This window comes from Passer domesticus, chromosome 11, assembly GCF_036417665.1.
Source record: "Passer domesticus isolate bPasDom1 chromosome 11, bPasDom1.hap1, whole genome shotgun sequence".
In the NCBI taxonomy this organism is placed as follows: Eukaryota; Metazoa; Chordata; class Aves; order Passeriformes; family Passeridae; genus Passer; species Passer domesticus.
The window spans coordinates 3,902,901-3,924,864 of NC_087484.1; the positions used below are offsets into that span (position 1 = coordinate 3,902,901).

The window sequence follows — 21,964 nt, forward strand, 5'->3', positions numbered from 1 at the left end:
GTCAGAGTGGGGAGGGCTTAGGAGCAGGGATGAGAGCTAATCAAGACAAGTTCAGTTTGTATTTAAAGTAAAGTCAGCGTTAGTTAAGGCAGTTTTTGACACGTTAATCTTGATGTGTTTTAAAAGCTGCCAAACACATTAGTGAGGCAGCCTGGAAGGAAGACTCATAGAGAGGGGACACACTTGGATGTTCATGGTGGCTTCACGGTACCCAAAACTAAGGTCTGCACGATAGACGTAAGTAGACATGAAATGAAGTGCTGGGTTTTTTATGTAAATGGTGATGAAACACCTGTTAAGTAATACCAAAAGGTGAATGATTTTTCAGATTAAATAGGAAAGACTTGTCTCACAGCAGAAATGGAGCAGATCAAAGCAAACTTGTTTGTGGTAACTTAATTTAAGAGCAGCACTTGAGTGCACAGAGTAAAGTTAGGAATAGGCAGGTATAGAAGTAAATTATGTGATTAACTCAATTCTGATTTTTCAGCAATCTGCTGTAGGTATTCTTATGGGTAAATAATTCTGCATATTCAGGGGCAAATACCGTATTTCTTACAACATAACTTGATCATTTTAGAAATATTTTAAGACCTGTTTCACCAACAGAGGATTTTGCTTTGGGAAGGCTTGTCCTTGCATACTCAGTATTTTTCTAGAAGACTTTGAATTCAGATTGCATTGCTTGTTATATATGTACAAATGTTTCCCTGTCTTGTTGGTCCATAAAATAACATTCTTAAAAGCTAAGTAGTTATTAATATATTTATCTTAGTCTTTGTGCTAATTTATCTTTTAAAGTAAATCCAAAAAACTCAATATTTTATAGTTATTTCCTGGGGCAGTGGATTTTCCAAATCAGCATGCAATCAGAATTAATCAAGGCCATCATCACAAGACATATTTGGCTGCTTTAGTCTGATGTAACTACATTAGATTTAGCCAGTGAAAGTTGTGGCTATATGTGTGTAGACATAACAAACTCCAGTGCTGGCAGCTTTGTGGAACACCAATGTAGTATCTGATATCTGTGACATATATATATTCTAACATACCTGCAAATATTTTTTAAGATGTGTATGTGCTGTATTTTGCTTTGTAATAAAGAAACCTGACCTGAAATGATTAATGATGGAAACCCACATCATCTTGATTTACTTTAGTAATGGGAGACGCATCAAATGCAGGATTTTGGAAAATTCAAGGGATACTGTTGCAGTATTTAATATCCTAACTGAAAAGGCCACATACCAATGATTCAGTACAAATTTTCTAGATTCAAACTCTTATTTAGCCAGTGAAGTTAAAGAATTGCTAAATTAAAATAGTTTTAAATAGTCTAACTAAAACTCATTCCTATTCCCACTACCTGGTTACTTTTGGCACTGAGAGACTTGTCATTTGCACTGACATTTCAGTGCAAAGTGAGACACGAATCCCACTAAAATTCAACTGTGTTTCATTTGGAAATACCAGCCTGGCCCTCCAATGATCAGAAAGCTTTCTGATCCTACAGTTTCCATTTCCAGCATTCAAAAATAAAATTAAAAAGCAACACATTTATTTTTAATGCTTTAAAAGTAATAATTATCAAAAAGTAAAAAACACAGAGTTTAGTTTCCTTTTAACTGACCCCATATTTGCCATATTTTGCAATCTCTAGGCTTCTGAAAGAGTCTAAGAAAGAGGATAATGTTTCAAGTGTCATCTCTAATTATGAAATAAATCCACAAGGAAAACAAATGACATCATGCTTTTATCTCTGTGCATACAACTGATGTAATAGGAAGACCCATCCCTTGTAAACATCTCCCTGTGCCAGTTTGCCAGGATCCAGGATGGGTGCACAGTGTTCTGAGTGCGTGCACACGCTTTCTCCACTATTTTCATTAGTTCTTGCTTAGCTGTTGTACTTAGTCTTTTAACAGAAGTTGTTAAAGCCCTCAGAGTGATCCCAAAGGAGTCTTTGTGTGCTGCCACAAACACAAATAAATCTCAGCCTTGTGCTGTGCAGAGACCAGTCCTGTGGTCACAGCACTGAGCTCAGGGAGAAGCGCCCGGCGCGGTTCCCACCTCAGCTGCGACTGTCCTGGATCTCTGTGCCTCCAGTGCCACATCAAACAGCAGGAATTCAGCTCCCTTTTCCTCCACCATCTGCCTCTGTCACCTCGTAGCCTTTGCAGGCCCTCTCTGTGTGTTCGTGCTCAGCACAAAGCATCTCCACCTCTGGGTTTAGCCCATGCCTCAGACTGAGTGCTGCCTTAGTCTCCCCTTGCCCGCAGCCATTCCAAGGGGAACAAGATGAGATTTTGTTATGAACCCAGCTTAGTTCCTGAAGGATTGAGTTTGCCAGCACTAAGCCTTGACTACTGGCTGAGAACAGCATGTTTTAAAAAAAAGAGTGACTTGCTGCTCACAAGAACGGGCAGGTCTGTGTCTCCCAGCCAGTGTGAAGGCATGCAACACAAACTCTGCTGGCTGACACACACAGTATAAATAGAGTTATTTTCCTTTCTTTAGGGAATGTATCGTTCTCAATCCAGTTTTAGGATTACACTCTAATCTCAGTCTCTGAGCAGTCTGTGCCCACATATCTAGGATTAGAATTTAGCCCCACAGCCTCTCCAATGGCACCTTACCCCAATTAAGAAGACATATTTCATGCTCCTGTGTGACGTAATGCTAACATAACTGCTTTTCTCCTTTCCAAAAGTTATTTATTTTTCTGATCGTGGATTCTGGAACAATAACAATCTCCAGTTTTATGACCCTCAGCATAGATTCAGAGCAAGAACCCTTAATCCAATAACTAATAACATTAAGACTATTAATAATATTGGAATATTTATCTATTTTTTAAAATAGCACCTGATTTCTCAAACAATCAGGTCAGCTTTTTCTAAAAGGGAAGCCATTGGAAATGCAAATGAGATTATGTATGTCTTCATTCATAGGTTTCTCTCATAAGCATGAATGCATGTTCATATTGCATGCTTGACTGACTCAGCTGACACAAATTTACCTGAGCATTTTAAAAGATACTCAGCTTCTTCCAGTCTGTGGAGACACTGCTGTAGTTCACTAAACATGGACTTTAAAGAATGATAATTCCATGTGTTTGATGTAAATCAAAGCAGTATTTGTAAATGAAATCTCAACATATTTAACTAAAAAAACAAGTCTTCCAACATGTCTGTATTATATATGACTAAATCATATTTTACCAATGCAATTGATAACATCAATACATAGACTGCTACAGACATTTTTAAACTCTTGCATGATTAGATTTGCAAATGCTTCTGGTTCACGAAGTTCGTGTCTTGCCACTTCTCATCTAATAAATTGAGACAGAATTAGTCCTGGGTGAGTGGTTCTGCCTGCTGCCAAGAAGGGTTTGCTAAGGGTAAGACTCTAAAGGCAGAGATTAACTTGTCTTCATCCCTGTAATGTGCTGTACAGCCAGGATTTGTGCAATAGGATCAGAGCAGAGCCATATATGAATCTAACGCTGGACAGCTGGTGTGTATGAATTTATATGAACCCTGATGCCAGATTTTGAGCTCCTCTCAAATCCCAGCTAATAAATGTATCAGAAGTGTACTTTCCCTGTTCCCTCACAGATCCTCCTCAGCTGGTGTGGTTTCTAATATGTGAGTTGTTATGAAAATAGTATGAACATAAACTACCCTAAATTTGACCTGCAGGTCAGAACCCCAGCTAAATAACTGAAAAAGGTGTTTTCCCAAATGGAATAACATGGATTAGTCAGGTTCAGTACTTCCTCCTGACACAGAGTTACATACAAATCTTTATATTAGGTTATTAAGCTTTTTATCCCACCTGATTGTTTCAATACTTCACTAACAGGAAATTCAGGAAAATAAAGAAGTAATTTAATACAGATAACACACAAAACATATCCTTTAAACTAGGTTCGAATCATATGGATATTTTGCCATTCAACTTGCAGAAAGAAATTAGAATTCTGGTGGAAATAACATCTCAACTTTATATCACAAATACCAGAGTTATTTTTATGTATCTGAGAAGAAATGCGAGATAAGATAAATAGGATTGATTGGCACACTAATGAAAACACCAGAATTATTTCATTAATCAACTCCATTGAAAATCTCACTAAGGAATCAAACCTTCTTTTTGGTTTATGATGATTCAAAAACTGGGTCAGTGGAAGCAGTAAGCTACAGCTTTAGTGGAAGAAGATACCAAAGAACTTTTAAATAATATTATTCCATGAGTTTTTCAATACTGTATCTTTTCCATGTGGAACCAAAAGACCACATTTTCTGCCTTTGCAAGGATAAGTTTTTTATCTGATGCTCAGTGTCTGCAATGGTGGTCTGTGAATCCTGGTCATCTGGTGGATAATAATTATCAATAAATATGGATACTTTGCTGTGGATGCTGCTGTAATCAGTACCCTACATTCTGGGAAAAATACCAACATTTAAAAGAAAACATCATATTTAAAGAGGAGTTTTAAAGAAAGTTCTTACATAGTTTCTGCTTCATCTCTGAAAGGAGGCAGTGTGAGACTGCCTGTCAACAGCCACTGTATCATCCCTCACATCCAACACAAAATCCAGACTTATTTTGGGAACAACAGACTACACAGAGAACACCACAGTGATACTGGTGCTACTGGTTTCTAACCACTTACTGCTGCTTGCTTTTGGATGGATGTCTGTCAGAACAGGCAGGGTATATGGGATCCCTCAGGAGGGATTTGGGCCACAACAGATGGCTCTTTTCCCACCAGGTTTTCCATGATTCTACAGTTTAAAGTTGCATCATATAATTTTAGTCACTGGTGTGATTTTAGGGGGAAGCGTAGAAGATCTCGGAAGGTCTGATGGAGAAAGTGTCTTTTACTTGTGTGTCTTTTTTCCACACAGGCACATTTCTCCAGGGAAAAAAAAAAAACAACAAAACCAACACATTCACAACTTTGATTTAGACAGGAGACTGACATATTCCAGCAGTTCCTAAAATGCAAAAGTGGTACAGCTTGTCAGTCATCTGAGAGACAAAAATGTGTCAGTATTAAAACTCACTATTAATTTTATTTTTTCCCTGATTTATTAGAATAAAAAGGTTAAAATTTCCTGGGTCTTTTTTCCATTATGGCTATCTGAACCTCTGATGGTTTCTTTGCACCTCCACAGAATCACAGAACAGTTTGGAATGGAAGGGACCCTTAAGGCCATCTAGTCCAATGCCCCTGCAATAAGCACTGACATCTTCAGGTAGACCAGGTTTCTCTAGTGAGGTGCACCAGACAAAGGCCAAAGGCCAGGCTGTAAGAAGGGCAGCATGAAGTTTAACATTTCAGTTTGTTTTGCAGAGTGTTCAATACAAAGTCTCTATCCAGGAAATAAAAACACCTAAATGGTTCACTGAACAATATGGTATGGCAAATACCATCATCCCAGTTACCACCTATTTTTTTGAGCTGTTGAAAAGTTTAGTCCAGCACTAAATCGCTTTAGTCCTGAGCTTTAAAATGCTTTAGCAGCTCAGAAGCACTTTGGCAGCTCAAATGCTCTTCATGAGGCACCCAGCATCCTAAATCGCTTTAAGTCTAAAGTATCCTAAAAAAAAAGGAAATGGAAACATGTTCAGATACAAATGTCAAGAACAAAGGCCATGGAGCTGGTCTGGGATTTGACAGACTTGTCTGTTGCCAGGAAGATCTGAATTTTGGCCAGCACAGAATCCAACATCTACTCTTACAAATGTAAAGCACTTGTTATTCTGAGGGAACACCAGTGGTATGGTCTAAATTCAGCCTCTACTTTCAGTGTAAATGACTGAAATCACTCACTTGTTTACTTTTGGGTAACGAAACACAGGACTGTGCTTTTATCTCATTTTTGGATAAGGAATAGTGTTCCTGTCCTTGAATTTCCCTCACTGTTACCTCCACCAAATGCTGGCTGAACTCCTGGAGCTGTAACTCTATCTGCAGGACGAGAACACTTCAGCATTACATTTTCCTTCTTTCAGAAGACAGAAAGAATCCATTTATCAGAGCTAAATGGAAATGGAAATTCAACTTTAAAAATTTCAAAATCTAACAATTTGCTGTGCAAGGTGAACATACAGATGCTCCTGATGCTGCCTTCAGAGCCAGCCTGCTCTCTCTGCCAACTCCTCAACTCAAAGCATTCCATACCGGGTAGCTTTTCAACATCTAAGTTACAGGACTTGTTTCTTTTACAATTATTAATTATGTATATATTAATTACACATATTAATTTAATAATTAATATATACATATAAATAATCTGAGTCTTACTGGTTTTATCACTATTTTCATCACCAAAAAACATGTTCTTTTACCTTTTTTACTTCATTTTGGCAGCCTTAAGGGGCTGATGCCATTTGGAACAGATAATTTCTACCATTTCTTTCCATCTGCTTCACTTAGTTTGCAGTAGACAGGGCTCCAAACTATTACAATTCTGAAATTAAAACAAAGACACCTGCCTTCCTAAGCTGAGCACATCACTGCTCTCAGAGGATGATGACAAAGGCTTGGGCTTAATTACCTCCTTTTGAGCAGGTGTTATTTTCCAGCACCCTGATTTTCCTCATATTGTAGAATCCAACAACTCAGTGTAAGCAAGGGCAATATTTGCATTGTCCTGAAAACTGGAAGTTTCTACGTGGAAAACACTACAACCCACAGGCATGGAAGGGTCCAGCTGTGACCTGCTTAGCTGGGACACAACCTGCATAACCTTCTCTGTTTCTCATTGCTGAATGTCTTATTCCTCTCTTTGGTGCTGCTGCTCCAGCTCTTTGCAGCAGCAGAGGTGTTGCTGTCTCCCTGCAGCATGACTCCCCGGGAGCACATGAGGAAGATGTCCATGCTGGGGGAGCAGGGATCACTGGAGGAGAAGCACCTGTACCGGCTGGCAGGCGGCATGGCAGCAGGAGGTGAGCAGCAAGGAGCCCCACTGCACATGTGATTATAGCATTGCTGGCATCTACAACCTACAAGAAACAGCCAGCAGCAGGTTTGATGTCTTTAAAAGGTTATTTCAAATTTATTGTAGGAGTGACTGCAGAAATATTTTGCTTAAGGTAATTAAAAATTAACACAGAGGGCTCTTGGAATTCAGTATTTGATTAAGAGATGCTGAGCATCTGAAAGACAAGTAAATGACACACAAGAACAAAAGCCACAGCTGGACTTTATGATGTTCTGGCTCACCATTGTAGGATTTTTTTTCTAGAGCTGCTTTGTCATGACAATGCACGTAGCACCTAGCATGATTTTTCTCAAAATGAACCTATATTAGAAATTAAAACCTTCTCAAGCAAAGAACTTAACATCCATGGCTATCTTCTGTTTCACAGTATTATGTAAATTATTATTCATTGCAATTTGTCCTTTGATACACTTGACTGAGCACATCCTATTTCTTTTTACCGCAGTTTGATTGAATAAATCTACATTATTTAAACAAAGTAGTTCAGGTGTCAGTGAAAACATGTTTTCAGTTGCTGCTACTAAAAAAAAAAAGGTGTGAATTGCACTAGAGGAAACAAAACAAAACATTTTTTTCTGGTAAGGTTATACCGCAGCCAGAATCACTTCCTAACTTACCCCAGTGAGAGCAGAAGTGTGTGTGCCTTGCAGAACTGCGGCAGCGGCAGGAGATGCTGATGAGGAACCAGCTGATGGCAGTAAACCCGCAGCTGATGGGGCCGGGCCAGCAGAGGATGCAGGCGATCCCCGCCCAGTTTGAGCCGCGGCTGGTGGACAGGTACCGGGCACCAATTTCTGTCCCAGCACTGCAGTTAATCGCTCTGTGTGTGCTGTCCCTGGGGTTGTATAGACCTTTGGTCATTCTTAACTAAACGATATCATCTGAATATCTGAATGGGTTTCTTTTTTTCCCTCTCAGAGATCTGCTACCTTCAAATGAAATGATGGCTGCAGCTGACCCCAGACAAATGCACATAGCATCCCACCTGGGACCCACAGTCCCACAGCACCCCAACATGCCAAACCTGCTGTCCAACCGTGTCTACCCAGGCCCAGGTAACAAAGCACCCTCTGCATCCTGAGAAGTGGGACCATGTGCATCAGAAAGCCAGCTGCACCTGCTAGTTTGCCATAGGTTTATAGGTAGGGTCAATAACAGTTTAGTTTGTTTTATTTAGAGAAACATTCTCACTAAAAAGAGGCAGCCGGTGCCAGTTTAGGTCTAAGCAAGTCCATTCCAGCCTTTGTTAAATACAGTTCTCAGAGTTTTTGCATGTTTTTGTTCTCCCCTTTTCTTTTTGTATTGTCCAAGCATTTTCACACCCCTAGCTCCTCATCAACACTTGTACACTACATTTTTCTCTTGCTCTCATGTGAGTATTGGCTGCTTTATACTGATCATATGCTTTAATGATAATACCACATGCCACTTAATTCATGTAGGGCAAATACAAGTCCTTTTTAATAAAGGCTCAAAATTAGAGGGCGCAGCTCCAAGGGGAAGGCTGGACATCACAACTATGGCACTCATGTCATGGTGCACAAAAATTTACATATTACTTTATACAAAATGAGCTCAAGAGTTTTTTCTTTGAGATGAGTGAATGCATTTTTAATGTCACATCAATACACCAAGAAAAATTTCTGATTTCAGCTCCTTTCCCTGCCTTAACATGGACCTCAAGAGGAAATGTAATTTGAAATTACACAGCCTCCAGGCTGAAAGCAGTCTTGAAGGAGCAGGTTTGCTTTGCTCAACTGAGGGCTATTATTTTCTGAGCAGTTGTATGTATTCAAAGGCATATGTCACCAAATAAAACCACCCTTTATGGTAAATGGCAGGTATCCCTAACTACAGATCTGATCCTGAAAATACCTGATGATGGACTTCATGTTCTTGCTACATATTGCTACCAAAACAATGACAACAAATAGGATTTGACTTGAAATCCTATCACCTTCCTGGTGAAGCCCACAGTTGAAAACTTACAAAGTTTTTAAAAGTGTCTCTGCATTGCTTTGGGGGTTGTGCATTTGCATGAGGAAACCAGTGAATTTTAAAGATGTTTTTATTTCCCTTCCCTCTAAGGATACAGCTTTCTGCAACCAGAATCCATGGAAGCTGTGGCCAGAAGACAAGAACTGGTTCAAAAGCAAAATATTGCCAGGTAATCAATAGCAAGCTTTGCTCTGAGGTGAATGCCAGGATTAAGGCAGCAAAGTGATTGAGATTGTTTTTCAAGTCACCCAAAGAAGCAGAAGGCCCTTGAGTATCAATTAAGACCTGAAGCTACTGACTTTCTGCTTGCCCTATTTTGCTTTTATTCTAAAATGATGTAAAAAAAATAAACAAACCCCTTAGCTTGGTTAAAGAAAAGAACAAGCTGCAGCCACAGCCCTTGAAGTGCAGATCCAAACACCCTGAAGTTACAAAAGTTCAGAAACAAATTCAAGCTTTGCAGCTGTGTGATATCACACACAACACTTCAGCCCTGTAGCTGGGCCCTTGGGACAAGCAGCTGTCTCCACCCTAGCAGGGTGGGCAGCTTTCCTAGTTTGACCAAAGAGCTGGAATAGCAGAGTGACTGTAGAAAGTCCAGTTATTTGTACCCATTTCAGCTGGTTAAGAGACCAGCAGTGCCCTCCCTCATGGCCACACCAATTCCACAGAGGAGTTCTAACCTCAGCCACTCCTGCACTGGGCTGCACTACTCAGTGCTAGTGCCCCTCACACAGTGAGAGTAAAAGCAAAGAACAGCCAGGTTCTGTACTTTCACTGGAAAATAATTATGACGGAAATGTTTTAAGCTCTTATGTCAGCAAAGCTTGATTACTGAACTCCTCCAAGCACAAGATTTGCACCAGCAATGCATTTCCTATAGGTCTTGACCCATGGCAAAAACCCTGAGAAAAACAAGTGAAATAACAAGCAGCAAACATGGCCATCTCATACACCCACAGCCACATCATACCTCCTCATACCAAAAATCTGTATAGATAGTTTTTGCCCAAACTGTTTTCCTGACAATTTTCCACTCTCCTGAAGATCAGACTCTCACAGACTTGTCTGTGACCTGTTTTACTCATTGCAGTGTTAAGAAAGCTATCTTGATGCACTTTAAAGTGTTTTACTTCACAGAGTATTTTCCAAAGATGCAGAAATCCCACTGAAAGTTCCTCAAAGCTCCTCTAGGATTTTTACCTTTCTGTTTGATCACTGACCTGGCTCAGAGAAATCTCATGCCAGCAAAGGTTGTACAGCAGGAACAAATACTACTATTACAAATACAATAAAAATACTGGTATTCTCTGTATCCCACTGGCAAGCCCTCCCATCCACTTCCTCCCATGGAAGCTGGCACAGACTCTGGAGCACTCATCCAGAAGGAAGGAGATGAGTTGAACACTTCCCACCAGGATCTCACCCTTTCACACTCTCAGAACCATGCTCAGGTGCCAGGCACTGTGGAGGGTTACTCAAGAGACTTAGCATTAGCTTCCTATGAATAGATGCACAGGTTCCATGGATAACAGGTTCCATGGCATCCATAAATGTCATTCTTATTCTTTATAATTTACAATATCACTAGAATTCTGCAGTTTTCGGTACAAATTTTTGAGTGATAATATAAATAAATTATTTTCTTTAGTCTTCAACTCTTATGATTCTGGAGACTGTTTTCCAAATGTGAATATAATCTTCATGTCTGGATTGCCAATATGCAAATAACACTTTTTTGTCTGAAGCATTTTCCAGAGCCATCACATGGAAGATATGTTTTCCCTTTCTTTTAGCTTACTATCTGTATCTGACAGTACACTAAATACAGCCAGGTTTGCCATTCCATCTGCAGCTTGTACCCTCTCACAATGTAGGGGAGAGACAAGACAAGCAGTACTCTTACCTATTCATTTATCTAAGTTTTATTCTGCTGCTGAATAAAAAAAAAAAGGTGATGAAGGAACCGAGCTGCCCTAACTGCTCCTGCTCTGTGTGTCTCTTAGAATGGAAATGGAGATGAGTGCTATTTTGCAGCAGAAGGAAATGGAGAAAGCCCATCGGAAAGGACTCCTGGGCCTGGAAGCCCCTTTCCTTTACCACGGGATGCCAGCGAGTCCCATTGCTTTCCGTGGCAGGCACAGGCTCCCTGAAGGGCACCTTGCCAACGACCTGTATGTCCATCGAACCACCCTGGATGAGATCCATGGCAACAGCATGCTGATGGCAAGCAGCCCGTACCCGCCAGTCACCACCCTGCAGAGGGAGAGGGGGCGTCGCCCAGGGAGAAGAGCTGGAAATCACAAAACTGCCGAGGGCAGTGCCAACGGCACAAAGAACCAGGCAGATGACAAATCCACAGACTCCGCCTCAGCTGCAATGGAAGATGAGAAAGAAGACAAGAAGGAAGTAGAGGTGGAGGCACCAAACAAACACGAGCAGAGCAAAGCCCAGACTGAGCCAGCTGTAGTTGCCAAGAACTGCAAAGAGTTTGAACAAGGCTTGAGAAAAAACTGTGCTACTCATGAAATTCCTACTGAAACCACCAGCTGCAGCAACACAAATGAGAAGGAAGCCAACAGCTCCTGTGCTGCTTTTGAGGACAAGTACCTGTACCCTTCTGCAATCCCATTCTCAGCATTACCATATGGATTTCCAGTGCCCAACAACCCACTGCTACCTTCAGGTTTGTCAGATCTCCAGATTAGAGTGGCACGTTGATATAATATGGTTTTATTGATTTGGTCTATCAATTCTTCCCTCTGTTTTAAGTGAATTTTTGGTATGGTAGAGTCATTGTAACTAAAAGTAGAAATCTAATGCTGCAAACAGTAATATCTGTATTCAGTTCTTGTTTTAAAAAGGAGTTTCAATTAAAATAAACAAAATTGCCGAATGAAGTTGTGAGTTAGCCTCTCTCTTCAGCCCACAACTTTTCCATATGTCCTAACTCACAGTAGGCAGTACAGACTAGCAAAGGCTTGGATCTGTTCTACTGAAATATTGGTCAAATTAAAGTAACAGTAGAGTCTAAAGAAGAAAAAGCACTGGATAATGCACTCATGAGAGGAAGTCCTGCAGCATGATTTGTATGTGTAGTGACTGGTAGGTACAGTGCCAGCAGTAAACAAAAGAAGCCACCAAAAAAGCCCCTTCAGAACCAGGTTCTGCTCATTACCTGGTGATTTTGTGTCTAGGACTCCTCTATCTGCAAGTGACTACACCCTGCTGTTAATATACTAGGTTCTGAAAAGATGTAAAAATTCTCATGATAACATTTATTTTCTCCTGATATGCCAGCAAAATTGTACCAAGATAACTTCTGTGTTTCCTCCTCAAGGAGCCCATGGACTGATCCTGAATGGAGAAGATGTTTCTTCTGTCGAAGACATTCGCAAGTGGACAGTGGATGATGTGCACAACTTCATTGTCAGCCTCCCAGGCTGCTCAGATTATGCCCAGGTGATTATAAACATTCACCACATTTCAAGTCTTCAGGACCATCTAGATTTAAATGTCAGCAAGTAAATGTAAATGTGAGAGGTTAGTTGATTGTCCCAAAATTACAATTATAATAGTAGTTTTCTTTGTGCAGTTAGGAGATAAATACAAAGATAAAACAGTAAAATTATTATTTCTTCCTTTTATGCCTTTGTTTATGTCTCAGGGTTATGCATGAAAAATAACAACCAAACTCTATTTTAGCACACTATGATGTGTTTTATCATTTCATCAGATATTTAAAGACCATGCAATTGATGGAGAAACCCTTCCACTGCTAACAGAGGAACATCTCCTGGATACAATGGGATTAAAACTCGGACCAGCATTAAAAATCCGCTCTCAGGTATGACCATTAAATGTATGCCAAGATGGTGAGTCACTTTTTTTCACTGGTAACTGCCACAATATTGGGAGAAAAGAATTTACTCCAGCAAAGTTTTTTTTTTGCTTCCCTGTATGTTACCACAGCACAGAAGGAGAGAGTAAGGAATATAACCATACATTTTGCAGGAGCAGACTGTCCCTCTCTGTTTGCAGTTTTCTGCCCTTAATTTCATCCACTAATATCAACTCTCTCTGTGTTTCTGTTGTTGCTGGTTCTTTTCCTTTTCTTTAACCCCTTGTACTCTCTCACTCTTCTCTCATTCCAACCACCTGCCCCACTCATGGCTGGCAGTTTGCCTCCCCTCTGTCCCTGGGTGCTGCAGCACCTTGGCAGCAGGAGGATCCTGCTGTCAGGCCCAACAGTCCTAAGTTGGGTATTGACAAGCTCCTTCCACAACCTGGGCATAGAAAAATATAAGAGAGTGAAAATGGAAAAGGATTTTTTCACAAGAATTTGATAACCCTCTGGGATACCTGGGATGTCCCTGGTGCTGCTGCACCAGAGTCAGGCTTGATGTTTAATGGCTTTAACAGCAAGAAGTAATTGCTGCAATCCTGCCTTTGTCTTTAAAGGTGTCCCGACGTCTGGGCAATGTGTTCTACATGATGAATGTCCCTCTGTCCGTGCCCCTGCCTCCTGCTCCAGGGAAACCCTCAGAGCAGCCCTCTGACATGGCCTCCCCTCTGCACTGCAACAGCAGCGGTGACGCCCTGGACAGTCCCTGCTCCCAGGACCCAGAAACTTCCCAAGCAGTGGAACAGATGGCTTCAGAAAGCAGGGAAAATCCATGTGACACAGCTGGATCCCAGGCTGAGTTCCAGATGATTGCTTTCCAGAAAAGTTGAGCTAAGTCCAGGACACAACCTGTTTTTAATAATCGAGGAACCTCTAGTTACAAAGTGTTTGAGAGGAAGCTACAGCCTGAAACCTCTGTAAGGCTGGGGCTGAAGGAAATAAGTTGCCAATGCAGCATGGGGAAGTGTTGTATCTGAAAGGCATTCAGAAGTGCAGCTACAGGTTAGTGCAATTACTTTCAAGTGCAATTCATTGAAAAGAATACCAGTAGAGTTAACAGGTAAATTGATTTTTTCACTGAACTCCAGGGTTATCACTGAAAGCTGTCAGAGACTCAGAGTGCACTGTACATGTGTTCCAGTGGGCAACTGAGAAACTATATGGAAAGGTCACAGCTTCCAAACATAGCTGACTTCTGCTTCTGTTGAACAAAACTTATACAGAACATTCACATGGAATTCATTGGGACAGTATGGAACTGCCTACAGAATAGAGAGACATATACCCTAGACTCAGCAATTTGAGTTAATCCATTGCTGCTCCAGAACTAAGCCTTTCTAAGTGCCTGGCAAAGACATACAGCTTATAAAGATACACAGATTGAACATGAAAATACCATGTGTGACAGCAATTTTAATTATTCCAAGGCACTCTTATCACCAGGGCTGGAATTTGCTTTTGTGACTGCAAGCTGCAATGAGTCACCAGCCTCAGCCACTAAGGCCAGTCACTGGAACAGTGACATTCCCTGCAGACAGCAGGCTCAAACCACCTGGTTCCTGCCAGCCTCTGCCAGAGCACCCTTCCCACTGGCTCACCTGGGCAAGCCATGGAAAGCCCTTCCCTCAGGGGGAAGCACATTCAGTGTTCTTCACTTTGGAAGAGGCCATCAGTTTAGCCTCAGAGCTCCCTGTTCTCTGGAAGAAATATGGTTTCTCCTCCCTTCTGCTACAGAGGAGTCATTATCTCACAGCAAACAAGGACATGAAATGGAGCTTTTAACTGAGGACAAATCCCCAACATTTACTGTGATTCCTGTGTGACTTATCCTTGTTCCCTTTTTAGGGGTTTGGTCCTATACTGGTTTTCCATGCAGACTCTGGAAGTCAGTACACTTCCACTCTCCCCCCTAAAGAACTCTTCTTTACTCCAGAGGACACACAAATATCTTTGACAAAATCTAGTTCTAAAACTGAGGGTTGATAGATTGTGGACCTCCTGTGTGTTGCTATTTTATATTCTCTCCCCCTAGTTTTAGTTTGTGTGGCCTCAAGTACTGAAACCCCAAGAGGTGTGAAGCTGTTTAGATGGTGAGTGGCTAAACACGAGGAGGGGAAGTATTTCCATATTCTATTTTTTTACTTTAGCCAGAGATAAATTGTTTTATGTCTTTGTTATATTTGTGCACTAGATACGTGTGATTAGATGTTTGCAACAGCAACCTCGAATGTCCATCTTACCATACTGTCCAAACTTTGCAGCCTTTGGAAAAATGGCAAATATCTATATTCTTTTTAGCATATGAAAACAATCCCTAACTTATCTTTTGTACAATTGACAATCATGTTTACAGTGTCATTTATCTGATTAAACAGAGTTAATGACTTGGTTTTCTAATGGCATCCTATCTCCTCTCTGTGTGAAATATTCGACTCAATGCACATGAGACCTTCTCCACCCTGGAAGAGGAATCTCTGACACTGTTCAGGGGAATCAGGCCAGGAGATGTCGCTGCAAAGCCACTCGGTCACCTGCTGCGCCTCCGAAGGGAAACGCAGCACACCTGAAACACCGGGGACATGTTAAGGGCGACGATATGAAGAAACTTTGCTTGTTTTTCTAAAGTGACAGCAGAAAAGCTTGACTTCAAGTCCCATATGGGAGGAAGGATTGAGATGTGGTTCTGAAGGGTGTGATTATTTTTGTAAATGGGTCAGACAATGCCAAAATCTGAGCAAGTTGGGATGAAAAGTTTGCAGTCTTGCATTACTTCTGCAATTAAAAAAAAAAACAAAAACCACCAAACATAAGGTCCTTCCTTTGCTCATACTGCCCAAAATGACAAAAGGAATTACTTCGTAGCTTCCTATACTGGGGGAGATGTGCTGCAACAGCCAAAATGCAATAAGCCCTGAACAGTAAACAGCTGTGAAGTGAAATAGGAAGGAAAGGGATTTACCTAAACAGACATAATAGATTCTATTTCTAATGGAGGAAATACCACTGGTAATGAATGTTTCCTCTCCTACAAACACTTCTGAGAAAATGAAAATAACAGGTAAAAATAATTTAAAAGTACACAGAATCAGTAGACAGACCAGTATTTCCACAGGTTGATGTGTTTTCAGGAATTGTGTTTATATATAAACATTGAGGCCTTACTGATTCTCATGTTCTTTTTGGACATTTATTGTTTATTCCACCTGCAAGGGGGTTCAGGTATCATTCACAAGTACCTAAGAAAGGTGGCAGAACTCTGCCTCCTAATAACTTTCTGGTGCCTGTGCCACCACTGCATTCATTTTTTCTGCAACGCAACTAAAATTACAGTGGGATGCAGATGATGTGTTTTAATTCATGTTGCATCATTAGAAATGTTTCATTTACCATCTATTGCTGTATTAGTCCATAGCAGTGATGCAGTTAACAAAGAGAATGTTTTTATGAGGTTGTAGAAGTTCTTAATTTTGTCTGTATCTACAGTAAATGTGTAGGCTCCTAGGGAAAGAGACTTCAATTTTTAATTTTTTTTTTTAATAGTGCCAATGTTAAAGACAAGATTAATAAAAAGGTATAACAAACATAATGCAAAATGGTCCTGTATCATAAATAACAGATTTAAGAAAATCCTGAAGAGGAAGAAATGGCTTGTCTTTCCTACAACAACCTGGGTTTCTGGTCTTATGTAGGTTGCAGATGATGATGACGTGGAATACAAACTCACATGGACCTAAATAGATAATTCTCTGATCAATTTCCCAGGTGAAGATTCTCTAAAAAATTCCTAATAATTCCTAAAACTTCCTAATCTCTAATAATATTCCAAATTTCTCACAGAATTCTCACCAGGTCCAAGTCAGGCAGTCACTTTATTCCAGCATACAAACAAAAGAACAGGCACATAGGTTCACAAGGTGATGGTGTTTCAAACTGACCCAAACCCATGTCACCAGCTACTATATAAAACTTTACATTCCAAGACTTTATAAAATTGTGATTCTGCCAGAGAATAGTTTTCAGAATGTTAAATTATCCTTTGAGTGTGAAACAGAAATAACCCGCTCCGGTTTTTAAAATCACCTCTAGTTTTTAAACTCATTAGAAATTTCTTGTATTTTCAACTTTCCAATTACCCTCATACAATGTTAATTGGTTGTGCAGTGTTTTGAGTCACCTTCAACATCAGAAATTTTACAGGAAATCATCCAAAACTAGATACAGCTCTTGTTTTGGTACCTTGCCATGGTAATGTTCTGCCTAAGCCCTTTATTATTCACTGGAAAATAACAAGTCTACTTTATGAGGCTGAGTGTTCATAGAATTACAGAATGGTTTGAGTTGAAAGGGACCTTAAAGATCATCTAGTTCCAAACCCGTGTTCATCAGGGTTCAGCTGCCTCTGATGGTTGGTTTTGATTAGCTCTTCATGCTATAATAAACAGCTGTAGCTTTATTGCTATGGCAATTTCAGTGTAATAATATATACTATATACTATAATATATGAGAGAAAAGCTCACCTCTCCTTTCTCATTTGTTTAGGCTTTACTGCAGTTGCCAGGCTCCTTTCTTTCTTTGGGAAGCCTTTTCTCCTCCTATCACCTGTACTGATGCCACAGGAACTACTCTGTTGATTTGGCCCTTATGCTGTTCTTTCCTCTGTCCCATTCCCAAGTTTACCCAAGTCTGTTTATTTCCAGACAGACATTAGTCCTGCTACTGTCCCCTCACTCTTCTTGAACCACTAATTTCCCTGTGGGTAAAGATGCAAATCTTTAATTCAGCCCAGAGTAAAGAAGAACCTGTTGTCTATGTTGTATGGAAAATCATGCAGTATTTTTCCTTATAGCACAGCAAAGACATGAATAGACATTTTGATTTATCAAAATTTAAAACCACATACAGCATCTCTGTGTGTGAATTACTGACATATAGATCAACCAACCAAAATGGCAAAACAGAAAAAGCACCACTGACCATGGAAAAAAAGAAAGCACCAAACCAACCTGGTTCTTTGCTGCAGCCTTGGCTCATCAGCCAGTCTTTGCTGATTACCTTTCTGTTCCAAGGTTCCAACAGCTTTGCTGGAGGAGCCCTGTGCAGCTGGGATTCGTGGGGCTCCAGCACTCCCTGAACACTCTGCAGTGGAAGGGGGTCTGTAAAGCACTCCCTGCTTCTAGTTCAACCTGTTAAATGGAGGGATGTAAACTCAAGACTTGCATCCTTACATGAAAAATATTTTTAACTCAAACACTTGTAATCATAACAACAAATTTATGATTTTATAAAACGATAACCAGGTAGGTTTTTTTAAGGCTATACCTTAAATATTGTAATCCTTATCCTCTCTTTCTGCCACTGGCAAAAACAGAGATATAAGCAAGCCCTTTTCATACAGACTTTTCCCTAAAACCTCAGCTGGTTCTTCCAGAAAATATATTGATGTATTTTTCATTTATGTGTCCATGTACATCCTCACTGACTCCAGCATGGTCTGATTGACAGTGGTCTTTATAAAGAGCTGATGTGCCAGCCCATATCAGGAGAGATGTATCCAGTAATTCACCAGTTACTGCTTAGATAAAATTTTATTCTTACAGTGAACAAAGCTGATATTAGAAATAGGTCAGAAGAACCAAAGAAATTAGTTTTTAGTTCAATTAGAATTTTTGTCAGTTATATGTAACTAATAATTCTGTGTTGTATAGAAATGAAAAGGAACTTGCAAGAGTAGAAGTATTTAGGAACTTTCTTAGTGAAAGCTAATTATGGTGATTTGTCTAATAAACCTTTGTTGTTCTACTAAATTAAAAACTAAGTGGCTAACTAAATATTTATAAGCTTTTGAGATGGAAGTGACTCAGGGTATGTCTACATTGGAATATGTTTCTGAGTTATGACTCACATATTTGTGGGTGGATTTTATCTGAACCTTCCTTGACAGTATGTGATGCTGTGCAGTGCAAGACCCACATTCTTTATATTCTGAGCCCATTCAGTGTTGAAGCTGACTGGATGAAAAGGGAGGTCATTCCAGAGCCTGCAGCAGGTTGCCATCTGTAGATATTGAAGGAAATGGCTCCCAACAGGTTGATAGGGAATTTCCTTCCTTCCTTCCTTCCTTCCTTCCTTCCTTCCTTCCTTCCTTCCTTCCTTCCTTCCTTCCTTCCTTCCTTCCTTCCTTCCTTCCTTCCTTCCTTCCTTCCTTCCTTCCTTCCTTCCTTCCTTCCTTCCTTCCTTCCTTCCTTCCTTCCTTCCTTCCTTCCTTCCTTCCTTCCTTCCTTCCTTCCTTCCTTCCTTCCTTCCTTCCTTCCTTCCTTCCTTCCCTCCTTCCCTCCTTCCCTCCTTCCCTCCTTCCCTCCTTCCCTCCTTCCTCTTCGAATACCTCTCCAGTCTGTTTTGCAGAAGGCCCTGTAATCAGTGACATGCTTGCCAGTAATTCCATTGCCAGCACATGGCCTTGTCTTTCTGGTGTAGCTGTGGCAACCCCACATCATTTTCTGGATCCAGAATGATTGAACCCAAAGCAATCAGATATAGCACAAAGGCCAAAAAAATTGACAGAAGTAAGTGAATATAAGGGTGTAAGAAAATATGTACCACAAAGAATAAAACACCACCTAACTCAGTGTCCTGTCCCAGGGGCCAAGAGAAGATACTTAAATCAGAGCACAGGAACAAAGCAATAATGAATTCAGGACAATTCCTTTATTTCCAGGGTCCTATCTCCCAGACAAACAGAGGTGATGTCTGTATTTAATGGTAGCTCATTAAGTATTTTCATTCCATCAATTTATCCAGCTGGTTTTTGAGCCAAGCATCCATACTGCTGTATTAGATCACACAGCTGGGGTAAAGCAGAGGGAAAAGGAGTTAATGAAATGCTGTTGGTTTGGCTTCAGTTGAAAGAGGAAACCACTGCACTTGTATGCAACATCCTTCTCAACAGTAATTCTGAATCTACAACCATCACAATGGCAGTTGGCCTTTTATGGGCTGTGTCTTCACTGCCTGATTCTGAAATGCTTCTTTTTGCAGCCTGCCCCACAGCTACAGATACCAACCTTAAACACAGGCTGTTTGAACCTTCACTTCCACTCCATGGCTTTCTTGGAATTCAGCCACTTGCTTCTCTCCTGCTCTGCCATTTTTACGACTGAGAATAAACTTGTTCCATGTGCAACTCAGTCATGATCTGCTCTGTACCCCAGAGTGGTAGGAATTCACCATCCACAGCCTTACACGTTCCCTTGCCCATTTTTCATCCCTCAGTCCTTTCTTAGAGATCTGCTTGAAGTGATGGGTTTGCTCCCTGTGCTGCTCCTGGGAAGAGCCCCTGTAATTTAGTGTTTCACAAGGATGAATTAAAATTTCTGTAGAAAGAAAAAAAAAAAAAAGATACATCAATCAGATATCCAAGGTGCTTTTCTGGCAGCAAGTAGCTTGGTGTACTGCAGATAACATACCATGCCAAAAAAATAAAAACCTGCAACATGAAGAGCTGAGCATTAAAGGTGGGTTTGTGAATCAGCAATAGATTGAAAAAGAGCATAGAGGAGTAAGACCTGAAACCTTAAAAGAGCCCGAAAGTAGAAGTATGAGGGATGATGACCCACCAGGTGATTGCACCCTTCAGGAGGAGGCCAGAGGGATGCATCTCCCACGGAGCAGGGAATGTTTCACAGCTGAGGCTCTGCTTGTGCCTGTGCAGGGAGAGCAGAGGGGTCAGAGCTGCACCCTGCCAAAGCCCTTTCTGCAGCCATGGTGTATTATTGGCATCTGTAAGTTACAGATGGCTGAAACTTCCTCTGCAAGAAAGCCTCCATGTCAGATGTGCTTTTATGTTACTGTAAGTCAAGCACATGAAATCACTGCTAAAATTATTGCCAACTTAAAGCATGTATTTTTTAATAAATGCAGTCTGCCTGCTTTTTATGAGGCATTGTTTTATTGTAACCATAAAAACTTCAATTCCCTCTACCTAGAAGTTCATCTTTTGAATTACACTTTTCTAGTTCACTTACTCTGCAGTCAGTCAGCTTAATTTGTAACTTTTATAGATTTTCTGCCCAGCAACAGCAAAAGGAAAACATTCAACAGAAAAAGATGTTGTACCAGAAAAAGCACAAAACCTGGCACTGAAACTGAGGGGCAAACATGCTGCTGGAAGCGTTTTTAGGTTCTTAGTTGCCCAGTTTTCAATGTGAGAGTTCCAAATCATAGGGACAGAAAGAGGCAACAAGATTTGAGGGGACTGGACAAGACAATGCACACTGCACATACTTTTTCATCCCAAAGTGCCAGGGTGTGGTTTGGAAACACAGAGCCAGGATAAATGATTATACGCTTTGCTAACTCCAGTGACCTCATAGCACAAGTATGTGGGACAACCTCTGGCAAAAGGCCCTTCTGCTTTATATAGGTTGCTTTCTGAATGTAATTCTGCAAGTATATGGAGTCTGAGTAATGAATTTGTTTGAATAGGTACAAGTTAACAAAGGCACTGTATTGAGCATCTTTAAGGTCTTACACCCTGTTTCAGTGTATCAAAACTCAAACAGACTTTAACAGCCAGAGCTGGAGCAAGGTCAGGGGCTGAGGGGGGAGAGGGGCTGAGGGGCTCTCAGTGGTGCCCTGTGACAGGACAAGGAGCAATGGCCATAGAGCAAAACACAAGTTCCACCTCAACACGAGGATTAATTTCTTGACGTTGAAGGTGGTAGAGCACTCGAGCAGGCTGTCCAGGCAGCTTGTGGAGTCTCGCTCTATAGAGACATTCCACACTCACCTGGACGCGTTCCTGTGTCACCTGCTCTGGTGACCGTGCCTTGGCAGGGGAGCTGGACTGGATGATCTCCAGAGTCCCCTCTGGCTCTAAGAATCCTGATTCCGTGAAGGGAGGGCACTGAGTGGGGGGTCGGTGTGGGGCTGAGGAACCGAGGCAAGGTGGTGAGGGCTGAGGGGCTGGGGCGGGCTGAGGGAGGTGGTGGAGCTGGAGGAGATGGTGGTGGGGCTGAGGGAGATGGTGGCGGGGCTGAGGTG

The 21,964-nt window shown here is 41.0% G+C and overlaps 2 protein-coding genes across 9 annotated transcripts in view; one reads left to right on the forward strand and one right to left on the reverse strand.

Annotated features, from left to right (window-relative positions):
• LRRC31 (leucine rich repeat containing 31) overlaps positions 1–21,845 on the reverse strand; it is a 42,173-nt gene extending 20,328 nt beyond the window's left edge. For 2 of the 8 annotated variants that reach the window (XM_064385198.1, XM_064385201.1), the window contains exons 1-3: positions 21,711–21,844; positions 19,987–20,295; positions 17,929–18,108 (exon numbers count right to left, since the gene is read on the reverse strand). In XM_064385198.1, the coding sequence (XP_064241268.1) occupies positions 17,929–17,956 (28 nt within the window). In that variant the 5' untranslated portion in view covers positions 17,957–18,108; positions 19,987–20,295; positions 21,711–21,844. Of the gene's footprint in view, positions 1–7,639; positions 7,756–17,928; positions 18,109–19,986; positions 20,296–20,538; positions 20,554–21,710 lie in introns of those variants that run through there. The other 6 variants (XM_064385200.1, XM_064385204.1, XM_064385205.1 and 3 more) reach the window with 5 other exon arrangements.
• SAMD7 (sterile alpha motif domain containing 7) lies at positions 6,630–17,058 on the forward strand. The gene is made up of 8 exons (XM_064385212.1): positions 6,630–6,966; positions 7,673–7,799; positions 7,941–8,077; positions 9,111–9,189; positions 11,027–11,706; positions 12,361–12,482; positions 12,757–12,867; positions 13,482–17,058. Exons 1-8 carry the CDS (start codon positions 6,864–6,866, stop codon positions 13,752–13,754), a joined length of 1,632 nt encoding a protein of 543 aa, XP_064241282.1. The 5' UTR covers positions 6,630–6,863; the 3' UTR covers positions 13,755–17,058.
• Positions 21,846–21,964: the final 119 nt, after the last annotated feature.